Below are 14980 nucleotides of genomic sequence, written 5' to 3' on the forward strand. Positions count from 1 at the left end.
CTTGGGAGGTTGAGACAGAAGGTTTGTAGGTTCAAAGCCAGTATACTTAGAAAGACCCTGTTTCAAAATAATAAAATAGGGCTGGGAGTATCACTCAGAGATAGGATGCCCATGGGTTCAATTCCCAGTACCATAAATAAATAAATAAATATTCTAGGGTATAAGTTAGTAAGCACCTCTGGGTTCAATCCTCATTTCCACACAGAGGGAAAAAAATAATCTTTTATGCATGGACATTTAGTCATTCTTAATTTAACCACAGAAGTTCAAGTAAAAAGAGTAGAATGATAAAACTAGATAAAAATCACAACCTAAGAAAATAATCAGCCATAGTCTAAAATCATGCTTATTCCCAGACAATGTAAAAACTCTCAAGGTAGGCACCAAAATCTACTTTCTTACTTGAAATGTTAATCTATATGTGAGAACTAAACATATATAAAGTAACCAGATGTAATTTTGTTTCCCTTTCTTCTCCAGTTAAAATAAAAATAGCTAAAAAGTATTCTAAAGATTTGTCCATACTTCCAATCTCCAGTATGTTAAAATATCTAGTCTAATAGGAAGATGTTTGCAATCTTATATTGCTCAGCAAATTTTAAGTAGTAGGTGCTTATTTAATATATACACTATGAAATATTTTTACTAATTTATTTACCCTTAATCTTCTAAAGGTAAAATACAGACATCCACAAGAACTCTTTGTAATCGATGTCTTCACATTCTTTTATCTCTCATTATTATTCTCATAACATTTTGACTATGTTCACTATCTTCATTTATCTCCCCTGCACTAAGTGTTATTTCAGATATTTTTCCTTCTTCATTGCCAATAGAGTGTTCAGCTGGCTACCAGATCCTGTTAGAGCTGACAGGCATTAAAAATGTAAAATGATTAAGTTATTTGAGACCATGAAATTGAGGGAGAAACAGATTTGGAGAGAGGTGGTTGTTTTCTGTGTGGACTGTTTTAAGCCTAAATCCAGTCCTGCTATGGCAGTTTCCCATTTACTACTGAAAGTAGCTAAAAGGGCTTGTGGTTCTGGGGTAGATGTCACAACACAAGAGGAATTAACTCAATACACATCAAAAGAGAAGCTTTTCCAAAGAGGTTTAAGCATCATAAATGCCAAGGAGGCAGGAATAAATGCCAATTGCTGTCAAGATATATTTTTAACAAAGTTTATTAGAAAGGCAGTAAGAGATGTGAAAAATAGATATTGGGGAGTAGAAATACTGAATTCAAATCAGCATATTTTTTAAATTTAGAAATTCATAAACTTCAACTCACAGAAGTGATACTTGAGTAAGTATAATTTCCATGGCAATGATTATTTAAAATCCCATAGAGAGTATAAATTTGTGGATGGTGATTCATATGCAAAATAACACACTTGCATTTATAATGGAAATGTGATCAGAGAAACAGAATGTATAATATATTAAAAGAAGTATTAACTGTCCTGAAGGAGAGTCAAGTTTTAAAGATTCATTCATTCCTTCACTCATTCAGTAAATACTACAATTACTGTGTTTGTCATAATTCCAAAGTTTTTTTTAATTAACAATGACATTAAACACATGCAAATTTTTGATATCAAAATTTTTTTCTTAAATGCAATTATTCTACCAAATTAAGAACCATTTTATTGATAGACGATTATGACTTAAAAAATTCATAAGAAACCAAGGGAAGAAGGTCAAGTTAATTTTAAGGAGCGAAATCATGGTAGACACTGTGTCAGCAATATATCAACTTCCTAATAATAAAGCTAGTATGTCTTATTGATAAAAGTAAACAATTAGAATTACAACCATTTATAGTATCAATTATGCATTTTATTACAGTTACTCTCTATGTTAACTTTGAGGGATTTTCTTCAATTCAGCTTTACAGATGAGAAAACTGAGGCCAATCAAATTAATAATTTATTTAGAATTCTATATTTAAGAAGTTATGTAAACATACATCCCTTGCATTTTGAATTGTATACCTTGAAACAAAAAATTATATTCATGATATTATCAACTTTATTGGCCAGTTAAATACCCAATGTGTACTACCCGTGAGAGAATGGAATCCATGGCCTGTTTGACTGTTTTACTGTTATATATTTGTGTGTGGTATATTTCATTGTAGAGTATTAAGTTTCCTGTAGGTACCACTTTTCAAATACACCCATGCTTATTCTTTAAATATTACAATTATTTAGATACAAATTCAATTTTGGCCTGGTTAAATAATGTCCATTTAATTCTCTGCAAGATCCTCTCTAAAATCAAGGCCAGTAACAGCCTTAAAGAATCATTGGAAGAATTGTTTAAGATGTGAATCTTCATGCTCAACAAAGAATGTAAGCAAAATTCTGTAGATTAAGAGGAAGAAGTTTAAATAGACTATCTTTGAACATTAGTGTGTCTTTCAGTCTTGTTTGTTTAGTTTCTTGAAATCATAATAGCTTCTCTCGATGACCTTCATTATAATCCTAATAGTCACACTGACATTTCTCCCAGAAAGCTAGCTAAAACACAAATTTAGAAAGCCGGAGCATGGCAAATAAAGCTGCCTTTGACCACTATAACTGAACAGCTACCCTGTACCCTGTTGGTATTAAAAAAAAAATTATTTGAGTTATGTGGCTTTGTCTCTTGAGGTTTAGTAGTAGCCAATTATGGTCCACAGGCCAGAAGAGTTACTGATCATTGCCTGAAAACATGATGATAAAGTAGAGAGGTAAAATAGATTCATTTTTTTCCCCCCTTACAGATAGCTGTTGATTAAAATAATGAGAGGTTTAAAAAGCTGAAGCAGAACTTTGATCTCTTTTTGGATATTTTCTGCCTCTTTCCTACAGTGTTACTCTTTATAAAATATGGTCAGTTAAAATAAAATGCCAGAGTAGTTTTACTTACTAATGATTAATTAAAACTACTTGCCACATGTAATTTTGCACACTGACAAATGGCAACAGAACAGAATGCCCACTGATAGTGAAGAAACAGAAATTTTTCCATTGCTGCATGAAGCTGCCCTGTTTCCTGACCCTGCACACTCTCATCAGGTGACTTTGCACCTACTTTTCTCTTTTTTAGATTGCCTTTCTCACATGTTATCGCTAGTGAAACAGTCACTCCTGCTTTCAAAATCAAGTAAAAATTTGTACTACCAGTCCTGCTGGCTGGGATAGTCATGCCCAATTTCACAGCGTATGGTACAAGCTTCAATTATTGTTTTGTACCATCTTATTATACATATTTGCTTGTGTCCTTTCTAGACATAGAGTTCTCAACTATTTTTGTGCCATGGACCCCTTTGACATCTGGTGAAAGATATGAAAACCTCTCCAGAATGTTTTCAAATGTGTATAAAGTGAAAATAAAAAGCATAAAGGAATTACAATATATTACAAAGTAATCAATCATAGGAACACTCTATGTGACTGATAATATACGAGGTATCACAGTTAATACAAATTTTAAAGTAGAAGGATGATTAAAACTAGTATATGATTTTTTGAGATTTCAACAACAACTAGGATTTGATATAAAAATATTAGTGATAAATTAACAGATATTACTAATACTATAGTATATTAGCTATCTTCATAATTGTAAAGGAATGCTCATTTTCAGTTACAGCTTAGTGAAAGGAAAGATGCATTTTTTTTTCCATATACAATGCTACATTGATTCTACAGCCTCAAGGGCAGAGGTTTTGATTTGTACCATTTGCACAATTCAAATTTGTTGAATGGTAGCCAAATTGTATATTGAAAGTTTGTATGCCTATTTTATCACAGACCTTTCATATCACAAAACACGATGCAATTCAATATTTATTAAATTAGTAATTTAAACACTTTAATTAAAATTATAGCTAATATCTATTAAAATTTGGTAAATTTTGGTTGCCAATCGATACCATTCATGGTAGTAAGCTTAGAGGCAGAAGTTTAAAAATTAAAAATTAAAATTAAAATGTAACTATAACTAAGCAATCTGTGATTGTTGTATTTTTCTCCCCTTCCTCTCAAATCAATAGACAACCTTGAAGACGACAAGGCTGTTACTAAGGTCCTTGTATTCAGCATCAGGTCCCAGGTAGCATAAAGCTCTAACCATAGAAACTAAGCTGTCACTTTAACACATACTGAAGAATGACGGGAAGTACCCAAAACTTCAGCTGTTCAAATGGAAGACTCTGAGGACAGTAATATCACGTCATGCACAAAAGGACATTTTGCCATTTAATTTTGAGGGTGAGAAAAAAGGGCTCATTTTTCAACTCTTGACTATTTTGTAGTTATATTAAGAACCCTGGCTGAGGGTATACTCTGTGATAGATACTAGTGCCGAGTTTGAACTTATGAAACAAAAATAAATATAATAAAAAAATAGAAGGAAAGGAGAAAAGACCCTATCCTTTCTAATACTTAGAGAAAAATATGATCCCATCTTTTGACTGTTTTGTAGCATCCCAATGTCATATAAAAATAAATTCTCTGATTAAATTGCTTAGTTTTTTATCATTTATTTTTAGCACAATATTTTCTAGCTACAGGTGACTTCCTATACTGTTCAACTTTATAAAATTAGAGAATAAACAAAATGATAATATAATTTCTCTTAATGTGTTTTAATTAAAAATTCTAAAAACCCAGCTCTGTATATTAGGTACAAAAATATATTAAATAACATAAGTAGCTTGAGCATTTGTCAAATAATCTAAAACACATATCGCATATATTATGTATAATAAGTGTATAATGAGATGTGCTCATTTTTCACCATCATGGTAATAACATGAATCTCTTTTTATCTTTCCTATCCAAAATTTATTTAATTTCAGAAAATTTCAAAGAGATTTTATACTGCTATGCTTCTGTTTATTAGCATTATTATTTTTGTTAGATAATTGGGAGAAGAAAATGAAATTTTCAGTAATATTAACACAGTTACACCATACTTATAAGTACTTTAGCCCATCTCCCTTTGAGTTAAAAAATAAGATTTTGGAAAAATATGGTATGGATCACTACAGTATAACAGTCTTCATAGCTGCTTGAGTTATGATAATCTAGATTACTATCCTAGAAAATTGACTCTTTCAATTATTCATTAAAAGAAATTAGTCCATTGAATAATTACAATAGAATATTAACGTTTCAATATTTAAAAGAATATTAACTTTCTATAAAGACATGTTAAGCACTGCCCAAAATATTAACCATATCATGGCTCACCATTAATTTTTAATTTCAGAACCAGAAGTAGAGTAGTCAACAAATTAATTGGAAAAGTTGTTTATAATGTGAAAAGTTCAGCGTTTCTAATCTTTAAATATAGTTGAGCTCTTAATAAATTTCAAATAGAAAAGAAAATATTTCATGTGTTTTCTTCCTGGCTCTAGTAAATAAGAAAGACAATTGCAAAGCAGGTATTCCAAGATATGAAACAAAATTATCATTGTTGCCAAAAAAGAAATCTTCTAGCATCTGTTGCAACACAGAGCCATTATAATGCAATTAGGCAGACTAAGGACCAGATGCTAAGGAAGCAAAATATAAAAGATGAAGCATGGTATTATTTTGGTTAATGAATTTAATTCTAAATGTTACAGAAGTGACTCATGGACTTTTTTTTTCCAAAAGCTCAATTGTCACATGTAATCTAATGAGAAAATTACATTTTCTCTCATAGAATATTAGGTGTTTCAAAGTAACTAAACTGCAAATAGTCACAGAAGTAGAGTAATAATTTGTCAATTGTGAAAATACCTCAAAAGAGTAGGAGTTGGGTTACTTTATAATATAAATCTAGAAAAAATTAGCAAAACAAAATACATTATAGAGATATTTAATATAAAATATTTTCCTCTAATATTCCTCTAATAAAACAGGTTTTATTGTATAAGGAGATTATATGCCAACATAATTCTGAAAACACAATTGAAATATTACTTCAAAAAATTTGTAGCCGGGCATGGTGGCACACGCTTGTATTCCTAGTACTTGGGAGGCTGAAATAGGAGGATCATAATTTCATGGCCAGTCTCAGCTACTTAGTGAGGACTTCTCAATTTAATGAGACTCTCTTTCAAAAATTAAAGCATTAAAAATAGGGCTGGGGGTGTAGTTTGGAGATAAAATGCCCCTGGGTTCAACCCCCAGTACTACAAAATAAAACAAAACAAATGTGTAAATATGCTGGGCATTGTTTTGTATGCCTGGGAGGCTGAAACAAAAGCATTGTAGGTTCAAGGACAGCCTCAGCAACATAGCAAGACTCAGCAACTTAGCGAGAAGCTGCTTCAAAAGAAAAAATAAAATAGGGCTGGGGCATGTATGTTATTATCAACACCATTTACACTATGATGTGAGACTCTACTGTATCAATAAAAGTATATTACAAATAGGGCTGGGGTGTACTTTGGAGGTAGACTGCCCTTTGGTTCAATCTCTAGTACCACAAACGTTGTGTAAGTAAAAATCAAAACACTTTAGTACATCCACATTTTGTATTTCCACCTATAGGTGCCACAAATATTCATTATTTTGAAAACAAAATTCTCCTATACAGTAAGACTACTAAAGGAAATTCTAAAACACTGGGTGCATTGGTTGGCTGAGGCTTGCAGGCTCATAGTGAATCTCAGCAACTTCAGAAGGCCCTCTGCAACTTAGTGAGATCCTGTTTCCAAGTAAAAATTAAAAATAGGGCTGGGGTGGAGCTAAGAGGTAGACTGCCTCTGGGTTCGACAGGCAGTAACACACACACACACACACACACACAATTGCACTAGAAGAGAATAATGTAGAACAGGAGAAGAAAATATTTAAAATAACCTACTAAATCAGATTTATTTGATTATGTTTAAAAGAAACAAAATGTAGAAGACTATATTATGCAAACATAAAATATTATATTTGATACATATAAAGCAATGGCTTCATTTAAGAATTAGGATTTGGTTTTATTAGTGCTATCTGTGCCTAATACTTTTCTAACTTACTATACCATAGCATTGCCTCAATGCTCCCAAATTTTAGATCCCAGGAATAAATGACCAGAACAGGGAGGTACATTGATTCTAATTTGGCCAAACTTGTCAACTTAAGTCACAAAGATCTCTTGCAACTCTGTCTCTTAAACATAGAGCCTCAGAAAAACTGATAATGGTTATAACAAGGCAATTGACTTCATTTTCATATTTAGGAATTGATTTTTCCATGACATAACATTTAAACTTGGGATAAGCATTGAAAATAATAGGAAAATACAAGCTTATTATTTGTGATAATGATGAAAACAGGCCATTTCTCATTCATGTTTACTACCAATAAGCATTTCATATATTAATAAAATCTCTATGAACATAATCATTATTTTAGTAATAAATCTATAGACGATGAAAGCTAACTCTTTTGCTTTCTCTAAGATATTCACTCAACATATATTTAATTTCTTCTCAAATTAAGTGACAACTAGAATAGATTATGTTGTTTTTAAATAATAGATTATGTTGGGGGTTTTTAAAAATATCTGTATACTTTTTTTGGTGGTACTAGGGATTGAGATCTATTTTGTTTTTAATTTTGAATTAGGGTCTCACTATGTTGGAGAGAGCATCACTAAGTCGCTGAGCCTGGCCTCAAACCTACACTCCTTCAGCCTCAGCCTCCCAGTTACTGGGATTATAGGCATGTACCACCACACCCATCTTTTTAATACTTTTATTGGTACAGGAATTTTTGAAGATGGAAATACTTTAGAAGCAAAAATAGATGGCAGAAGAAAATCTTGGAAAGTGAAAATGAGACTAACAAAGCAAGAAAGAGAGAATGAAATTGGTCTGTGTAGAAGAATATTTTATGCCACATATATACATAGCTAAAACACTAAAAAGTGCATTCAACAGAGTTTCTGCAAACATTCATATTGCTCTCAACTCAGAAGAAATCCTACTCCATTGACAATTACACAGTTGATTGGATGAAAACTTTGGACCATAAATTTTGGTTCTATAGTTATTAAAAAACACATATTATAGCTCAATGTAGCCAATTTGCTATGCATATATATTGGAAAAACATCATAATACACAATACATATCTATATTTTTCTTTATCAATTTATTTGTATTTTTTTGCCTGTGGTACTGGGAACTGAACCCAGTGGCATTCTACCTCTTAGCTACACTCCCAGTCCTATTTTATTTTGAAACAGGGCCTCACTAAGTTGATGAGGCTAGCCTTGAATCTGCAATTCTTCTGCTTCTATCTCCCAAGTACTGAGATTACAAGCACGTACCACCATGTTTGGCTTTTCTTTATCAATTTAAATGAAAATAAAAAATATTAAAAATAACTCATTTTATCCAGGCACAATGGTACATTCCTAGAGTCTTAGGTACCCAGGAGGCTGAGGTGGGAAGATTACTTGAGCCCAAGAATTCTAGGTCAGCCTGGAATAGAGAGATGGCATCTCAATAATAAAAAAAGTTACCTGTATTATTTTAAAATTGAGTGTAAAGAAGCAGACTGTGGAATAGTGGTAGCTAGAGGCTAGTAATTGGGAGAAAATGTGGGAAAAAGGGCATAAACTTTTATCTATATGATTAATGACTTTCAGGGATCGAATATAAATGATTAGAGTTAGTAATACTATGATGTATATTTGAAAATAAATTGTGTGTGTGTGTGTGTGTGTGTGTGTGTGTGCGTGTGTGTGTGCGTGTGTTACTAGGGATGGAACACAGGGGAATTTGACCTTCTTGCTACCCCACATCTCTTTTTTTATTCTTTTATTTTGAAACAATGTCTGTCTTGCTAGGTTTCTGAGACTGGCCCGGTCTCGATCCTGGAATTCTACTGTTTCAACCTTCCAACTACTAGGATTGCAGGCATGCACCACCATGTCCATTTGCTAAGAGAGATCTTAAGGGTTCTCACTGAAAAACTATAACGGCAACTCTGGAAAGTGGCATATATATTAATTGACTTATCTATGCTAATCATTTAATAATATATATATATGTATCAAATCATTACATTATATACCTTGAGAAGAGGCAATTTTTATTTGTCAGTTGTATCTCTCTATATTATCTGGAAAAAAGTATCTCAGGTTTGTTAATTACATTTTACTTCTACAGCACTTCCATTTGACCCTTGAAATCAATGAACCTGAAAAGCAATGTTTTCAGACATGAGAGCTGAAACCTACTGTGGCTGAATAACTGTCAAAGCACAAGGAGCACCAGAGTTGGAAATCCTCCGGTATGTCCTGATTACAAACCATTATCTACCTCAAGAATTTCCTTGTATTGTTGAAAATCTGAATCTTTTACCATGGAAACATTTCTAAGATACTGGGAAGCATTTACTAATCAAATATGAAGAAGAAATCCAAAATCAGTTGCAATAGTGCATGCCTATAATCCCAGCGCTTGAGAGGCTGAGACAGGAGGATGGGGGTTTCCAGCCTCAACAATTTAGCAAGACTCTGTTTCAAACCTAAATTAAAAAAAATTAAAAGGGCTAGAGGTGTAGGAGAATGTCCCTGGATTCAATTCCCAGTACCAATTAAAAGAAAAAAAAAAAAAGAAAATCTACTTTTAAAGTGTTACCTCAACTTCATATCTACACATAAAATGTCCTTTGTACCATGGTATAGTGTGAATTAAAAAAAAAAAAAAACAAGCAGGAACGATGAAAAAGGCTTACCATTGGAGACATGACTATTCCTGAAATTTAGACAATTCAGGTCATTAGTCATAGAGTCCTAAGGGGGAAAAGCATGCCTTGTTCCACTCTAGTAAAGCCAGAAGCTCTCTAATTTGCATCTCTTACTTGGCTGAGGATATCAGATGTGTTCAGGTTGAACAAGTTCAAGACTCTTGCTTGAGTAATTTTAAGGAATGTAACACAGTCTGAATAGTAATTGGTTATTTAATAATCCTGTTTGCAGCTCCAACATAAGCTTGCTTCACCCTTAAGCACAGAATAGGACCAACTGCCTTACTCAGTGCTAGCAAAAGAAACCTTCATCTGCATATAAGCTTTAAAGTCAACCTGATGTGAAATCCTGAAATACATTTTGAAAATGAATGGATTAGTGATAAAATTAATGAGAAAACTAAAGTCTCTGAAATGAAATATTTTTGGCATGTGATAACCCGATATGCTGCCCTCAAAAGTCCCTTGCAATTAGGTTTGCTGAGCCATCTCAGCGTAGCCTTTCTTGCATCATGGGTATTATATTAACCCAGCCAACTTGTCTACTTGTCCTTGTCTCACATCACTTTTCAACACCAACTTACTCCATTTTTGCAAACCTCTTTATCCATGGCTATCTGCTACAGTTTACCTGGCATTTCTCAGCACGCTTTTTCACCACCTGTAAGGGCTCCCTACCACAACTACTGCGACTGCCCACTACAAATCCTTCTCCTATTAAACTGTTGTTTAACATTGGCATCACTCATTAGCACTTCACATACTCTCCACTGTTTGATATCTATCTAGTGTAGCTGGATTACAGTTGACTGTTACATACAGAGAACACTACTTCAGACTACTGCCTTGAACTTTGTGTGTGTATGCACATGTGTGCGGCTGATGTCTATGTGTATAGACATATATATGCTCTCAATATATACATGTTTATAGAGATTATATATTCACATACATATATATTTGTGTGTATAGAGAGAGATGTAGATATATAGGCATACACATATGTATGTACATATATACATAAATATATATGTATTTATATACATCCCTATACGTAGTTATACTACATATCTATTATGCTTAAGATAGTATTTACAAAAACATCGATAGGCCTATCTATCTATACTTACCTAATAAAAAATACATTATTATAACTGCTGTCTTATCTCTCTATCTACTATACTTTGCTAGAAAAACACCAAGTGATATAGAGTTCATGCCTTAATAAATCACTATTGCCAGGCATGGAGGCGCACGCTTGTAATCCCAGTACTTGGGAGGCTGAGACAGGAAGATTTCTGGTTTGCAGCCAGCCTCACCTACTTAATGAGGTCTTCTGCAATTTAGTGAGATCAGGTTTTCAAAATAAAATTCCCCAGGGCTGGGGAATATAGGTCAGAGGTAGAATGCTGCTGGGTTCAATCCCCAGTATTGCAAATAAATAAATAAATAAATAAATAAATAAATAATAAATAAATAAATAAATAAATATTATCAGCTGGGCATGGTGGCACACACCTGTAATCACAGTTCCTGAAAGGCTGAGACAGGAGGACTATGGGTTTGAGGCCAGCATAGCATAATTTAGAAAGACCCTGTTTCCAAATAACAAATAAAATGGAGCTGGAGTTACAGCTCAGAAACAAGAATGTCCCTGGATTCAATCCCCAGCACAACTCCAAAAAATCACTTTTACCTAAGAATTGAATCCTACTAGCTTCTTTAATTCATTCAGCAAATGAATGTTATGTTATATGTTGTATACTGTGTAGATGACAATCCACTCTTTGCTGTATATACAATGGTTATTAAAGCAGATAGAGTATAGATAATGAGAGCATTCCAGGCAATGGCAGGAAAGAGACTAGCATTTGAAAAATGATACCAAGTCAGGGTGTCTGACATGCAGCGAGTCTTTGGAGAAGGAGGAAGAAATAAGTAAGAATCAAAGAGGGATGTTGGTAAAGATACTTGATGTATCAGAACAATTATACTCTTGAACTAGGAAACAACACAACCTGGTCTATATTTTTTGAAAGATAATTCTGGATTCTGTGTGGGGAATTGAGTAGAAGGGGACAAAAGCACAAGTGGCAAAGACTAGCTGAGAAGCGACTTTAGTTGTCACTGGCTATTGAAAACAAAAGCTATGGATGGCATGTATCTACTTTCTGTACTATTCAATGAGCCCTTTTATTCAGGTATTGGGATACCTGGCTGGCACATTTCCTATAGCAGCTCTTCTAAACCTTCCTAGAGCTTTTCAGGTTCACAAAATGTTTCCTTCCTCTCCACGTCCTGCTCTCTCTGTAGTCACCAAACAGAGCACAGTCACCTCTTGTGAGCTCCCTCACTCTCCCATCCTTGAACCTCTAACATCTGAAGTGTTTTTTCTTTCTTTTTTTTCTTTTTAGTGATGCTGAGGATTGAATGTAGGGGCATTTTAACTCTGAAACAGGGTCTTATTAAATTGCAAAGACTGTCCTTGAACCTGTAATTCTCCTGTTTTAGACTCCCAAATTAGCACTTGGAATTATAGGTGCATGGCACCATGCCTGGCTTCTTTGTTTCGTTAAGCATGTGCAATAATTTCTCTCTAACCTCCTGGGTTACTTTAGATTCACTCCAAACAGACACAAGAGTTTGGAGTACAGGGAGATTATCTGGCAACTGACTTCAGCAAATACAACAAGGTACTGAAAGTGAGATTAGGAAAGTGAAGATGCCAATAAAGGGTGTGTTGATGAGCACATTATTACTGAAGACAATTGGGGCCAATCTCACTGGTGAAACTCTAGAGGCTGTGAGAAGCATGGCTTAGAATTGTTCACCAGAAGCCGGGTGTGGTGGCGCAGGCTTGTAATCCCAGCATTCAGGAGGCTGAGATCAGAGGATTACAGTTCACAGACAGCCTCAGCTACTTAGTGAGGCCCTCTGCAACTCAGTGAGAACCGGTTTCAAATAAAGAATAATAAAATAAAAAAAAAAGGGCAGGGGATGTAGCTTGGAGGCTGATTGCCCCTGGGTTTTATTCCCAGACCCGAAAAAAAAAAAAATTGTCCACCAGAGGATAAGATATCTTACTAATTTGTCAAGGACGTCCTTCTCCTAGCTATTAAAGATCATTTTTGATGGCATTAAGGCCTACTATTTCCATATTTGTAATTTACTTCTTTTTGTATATGTGTGGTACTAGGTTTAAAACCAGGGGGATTCTACCTCTGAGAACACCCTATTTATTTATTTATTTATTTATTTATTTATTTATTTATTTATTTGCAGTACTGGGGATGGAGCCCAAGGACATTATACCTCCGAGTTACATCCCCAGCCCTATTTTTTATTCTTTATTTTGAAACAGGGTCTCACCGAGTTGTAAAGGGCCTCACTGAGTTGTAAAGGGCCTCACTAAGTAGCAGCTGAAGCTGTTAGAGAACCACAATCCTCCTGTCTCAGCCTCCCAAATGCTGGGATTACAAGCATGAATGCCCCACCATGCCCGAATGCCTCTTTTTAGTTTTAGTTTTATTTTAAAATAGAGTCTTATTACGTTGCTCAGAGTCTCACTAAGTTGCTGAGGCTGGTTTAGAACCTGCAACTCTTTTGTCTCAGCCTCCAAAATACTGTGATTATAGGTATGTGCCACCACACCCAGCTAGTTTGCTAATTTTGCTACAGCCACGCTCTTCATGTCCTGGAATAAGTCCACAAGCAAAGCAGAGAAAGACATAGGGACTTTGAAGGAAAGTATGCCAGAAACTGCATTGAACGAAGGTGAGGAAGGAAATATACCCCATATCTCCTTATAGACATATAAGGATTATCTCCTTCCTCACTGCATATGTGTGTGTATATATATATATATATATATATATATATATATATATATATATTCTATCTATCATCTATCATCTATCTATCTATCTATCTATCTATCTATCTATCTATCTATCTAATCTTCTTTTCCCTTTAGAACCTGTTTTTAGAACCTGTTTATTTTTCTCCTCTATAAAGCACTCCTCGAGTGCTATATAAGGAGCTATATAAGTAAGGCACCTTGTAAATCTTCTAGTTCAATCCGGTTGTTTAAAGATTAGAAAATAAGGCCCCAAATTCTTCAGTTGATTTTGAGAATACTATTTACAAGCTTTTCTTGTTCCACAAAGCTATATATGTATATTTTATGTATTTTTATACTTGTTAATAATGTTAAAACAAATTGTAATAAATTGACATAAGAGTGACGTTTTACAACATCTGCTACTTTCTTACTGCCTTTGAAAGATTTAAATCTGCCAGTGTCTGTTGAATTTTATACACTATTCAATTTGGTAATTTAAAAAAATTTGCAGGCTTTTGAATATAGGTTAATTGGAAATTCCTGAACCACAAAAGCTATTTATATTTCAAAATACTCTTTAGAGAATCTCTTTTTACATGTTCTATATATGGCCTTCAGTAGAAGCACTTTGTTGTTGTTATTGCTTTGTGGTTGTTTAAAACCAATAGAAATATTTTCAGAGTCCTGAAAACTTCCAAGGTAAATGTTTAGAAATTGTGCTTGCAGGAATCTGTCAGTATTTTGGCAAATATTATTTAAAGAATAAATATATACACATACATATATAAATAGCCTGCTATTCTGTGGGAATAGCAAGCTATTTCATGCAGAAATTATTTTATTAATCGGAATATCTTCACATGTGGTATCCTATGTTTTTGGCTTATCTTAGTTTATAATTAATTGTGATTCCAATGGTGGTTAAATCATATAACTTGTTGGATAAATGCTACTTTCTTTAGTAATGGATATACCCAATGTATATATTTAACTTCCTACTTAAATTATTTATAATAAAATTGTACATGTATCATAACTTCACACTGTGCCCTATGCATTTGTACAATTATTACGTATCAATTTAGAAAATTAAAAACAATTTTTTTCAGTGAATTAATCTAATGTAGGTAGTCATGATAAGTAATTTCACTTAATTATATTCTGACTTTTCCTCATTGTTCTTTATCCAAAGTACTTTGGTAGAAATCACTGATGCTCATTTTTATTGCAAAGAGATTTGTCTAGATTTCCTAATAATTTAATGCGAACTTCTGTACCTCTTAGTCACTTTTCATTATGCAGACATAGTCTCTTAACGTTCAAAACACCTTTACATAATGTATTTTCAAAATGACTCCAGTTTAATTAAAAATAACTTCCCCACAGATTCTTGGATTGAGTT

The 14980-nt window shown here is 33.5% G+C and overlaps 1 protein-coding gene across 2 annotated transcripts in view; it reads right to left on the minus strand.

Moving 5' to 3' along the window:
- The window catches only part of DMD (dystrophin), a gene marked incomplete at both ends in the record, with an annotated part of 2101015 nt that overhangs the window by 1999212 nt on the left and 86823 nt on the right, over positions 1–14980 (minus strand). Inside the window, one exon of one of the 2 annotated variants that reach the window (XM_080719243.1) lies at positions 9726–9777. The exons of the other annotated variant lie outside the window; for it this stretch is intronic. Within the exon in view, the coding sequence (XP_080575369.1) occupies positions 9726–9777 (52 nt within the window). Of the gene's footprint in view, positions 1–9725; positions 9778–14980 lie in introns of those variants that run through there. 2 annotated transcript variants of the gene reach the window in all.

Source organism: Muscardinus avellanarius (assembly GCF_963383645.1).
Source record: "Muscardinus avellanarius genome assembly, chromosome: X".
Taxonomy (NCBI): Eukaryota; Metazoa; Chordata; class Mammalia; order Rodentia; family Gliridae; genus Muscardinus; species Muscardinus avellanarius.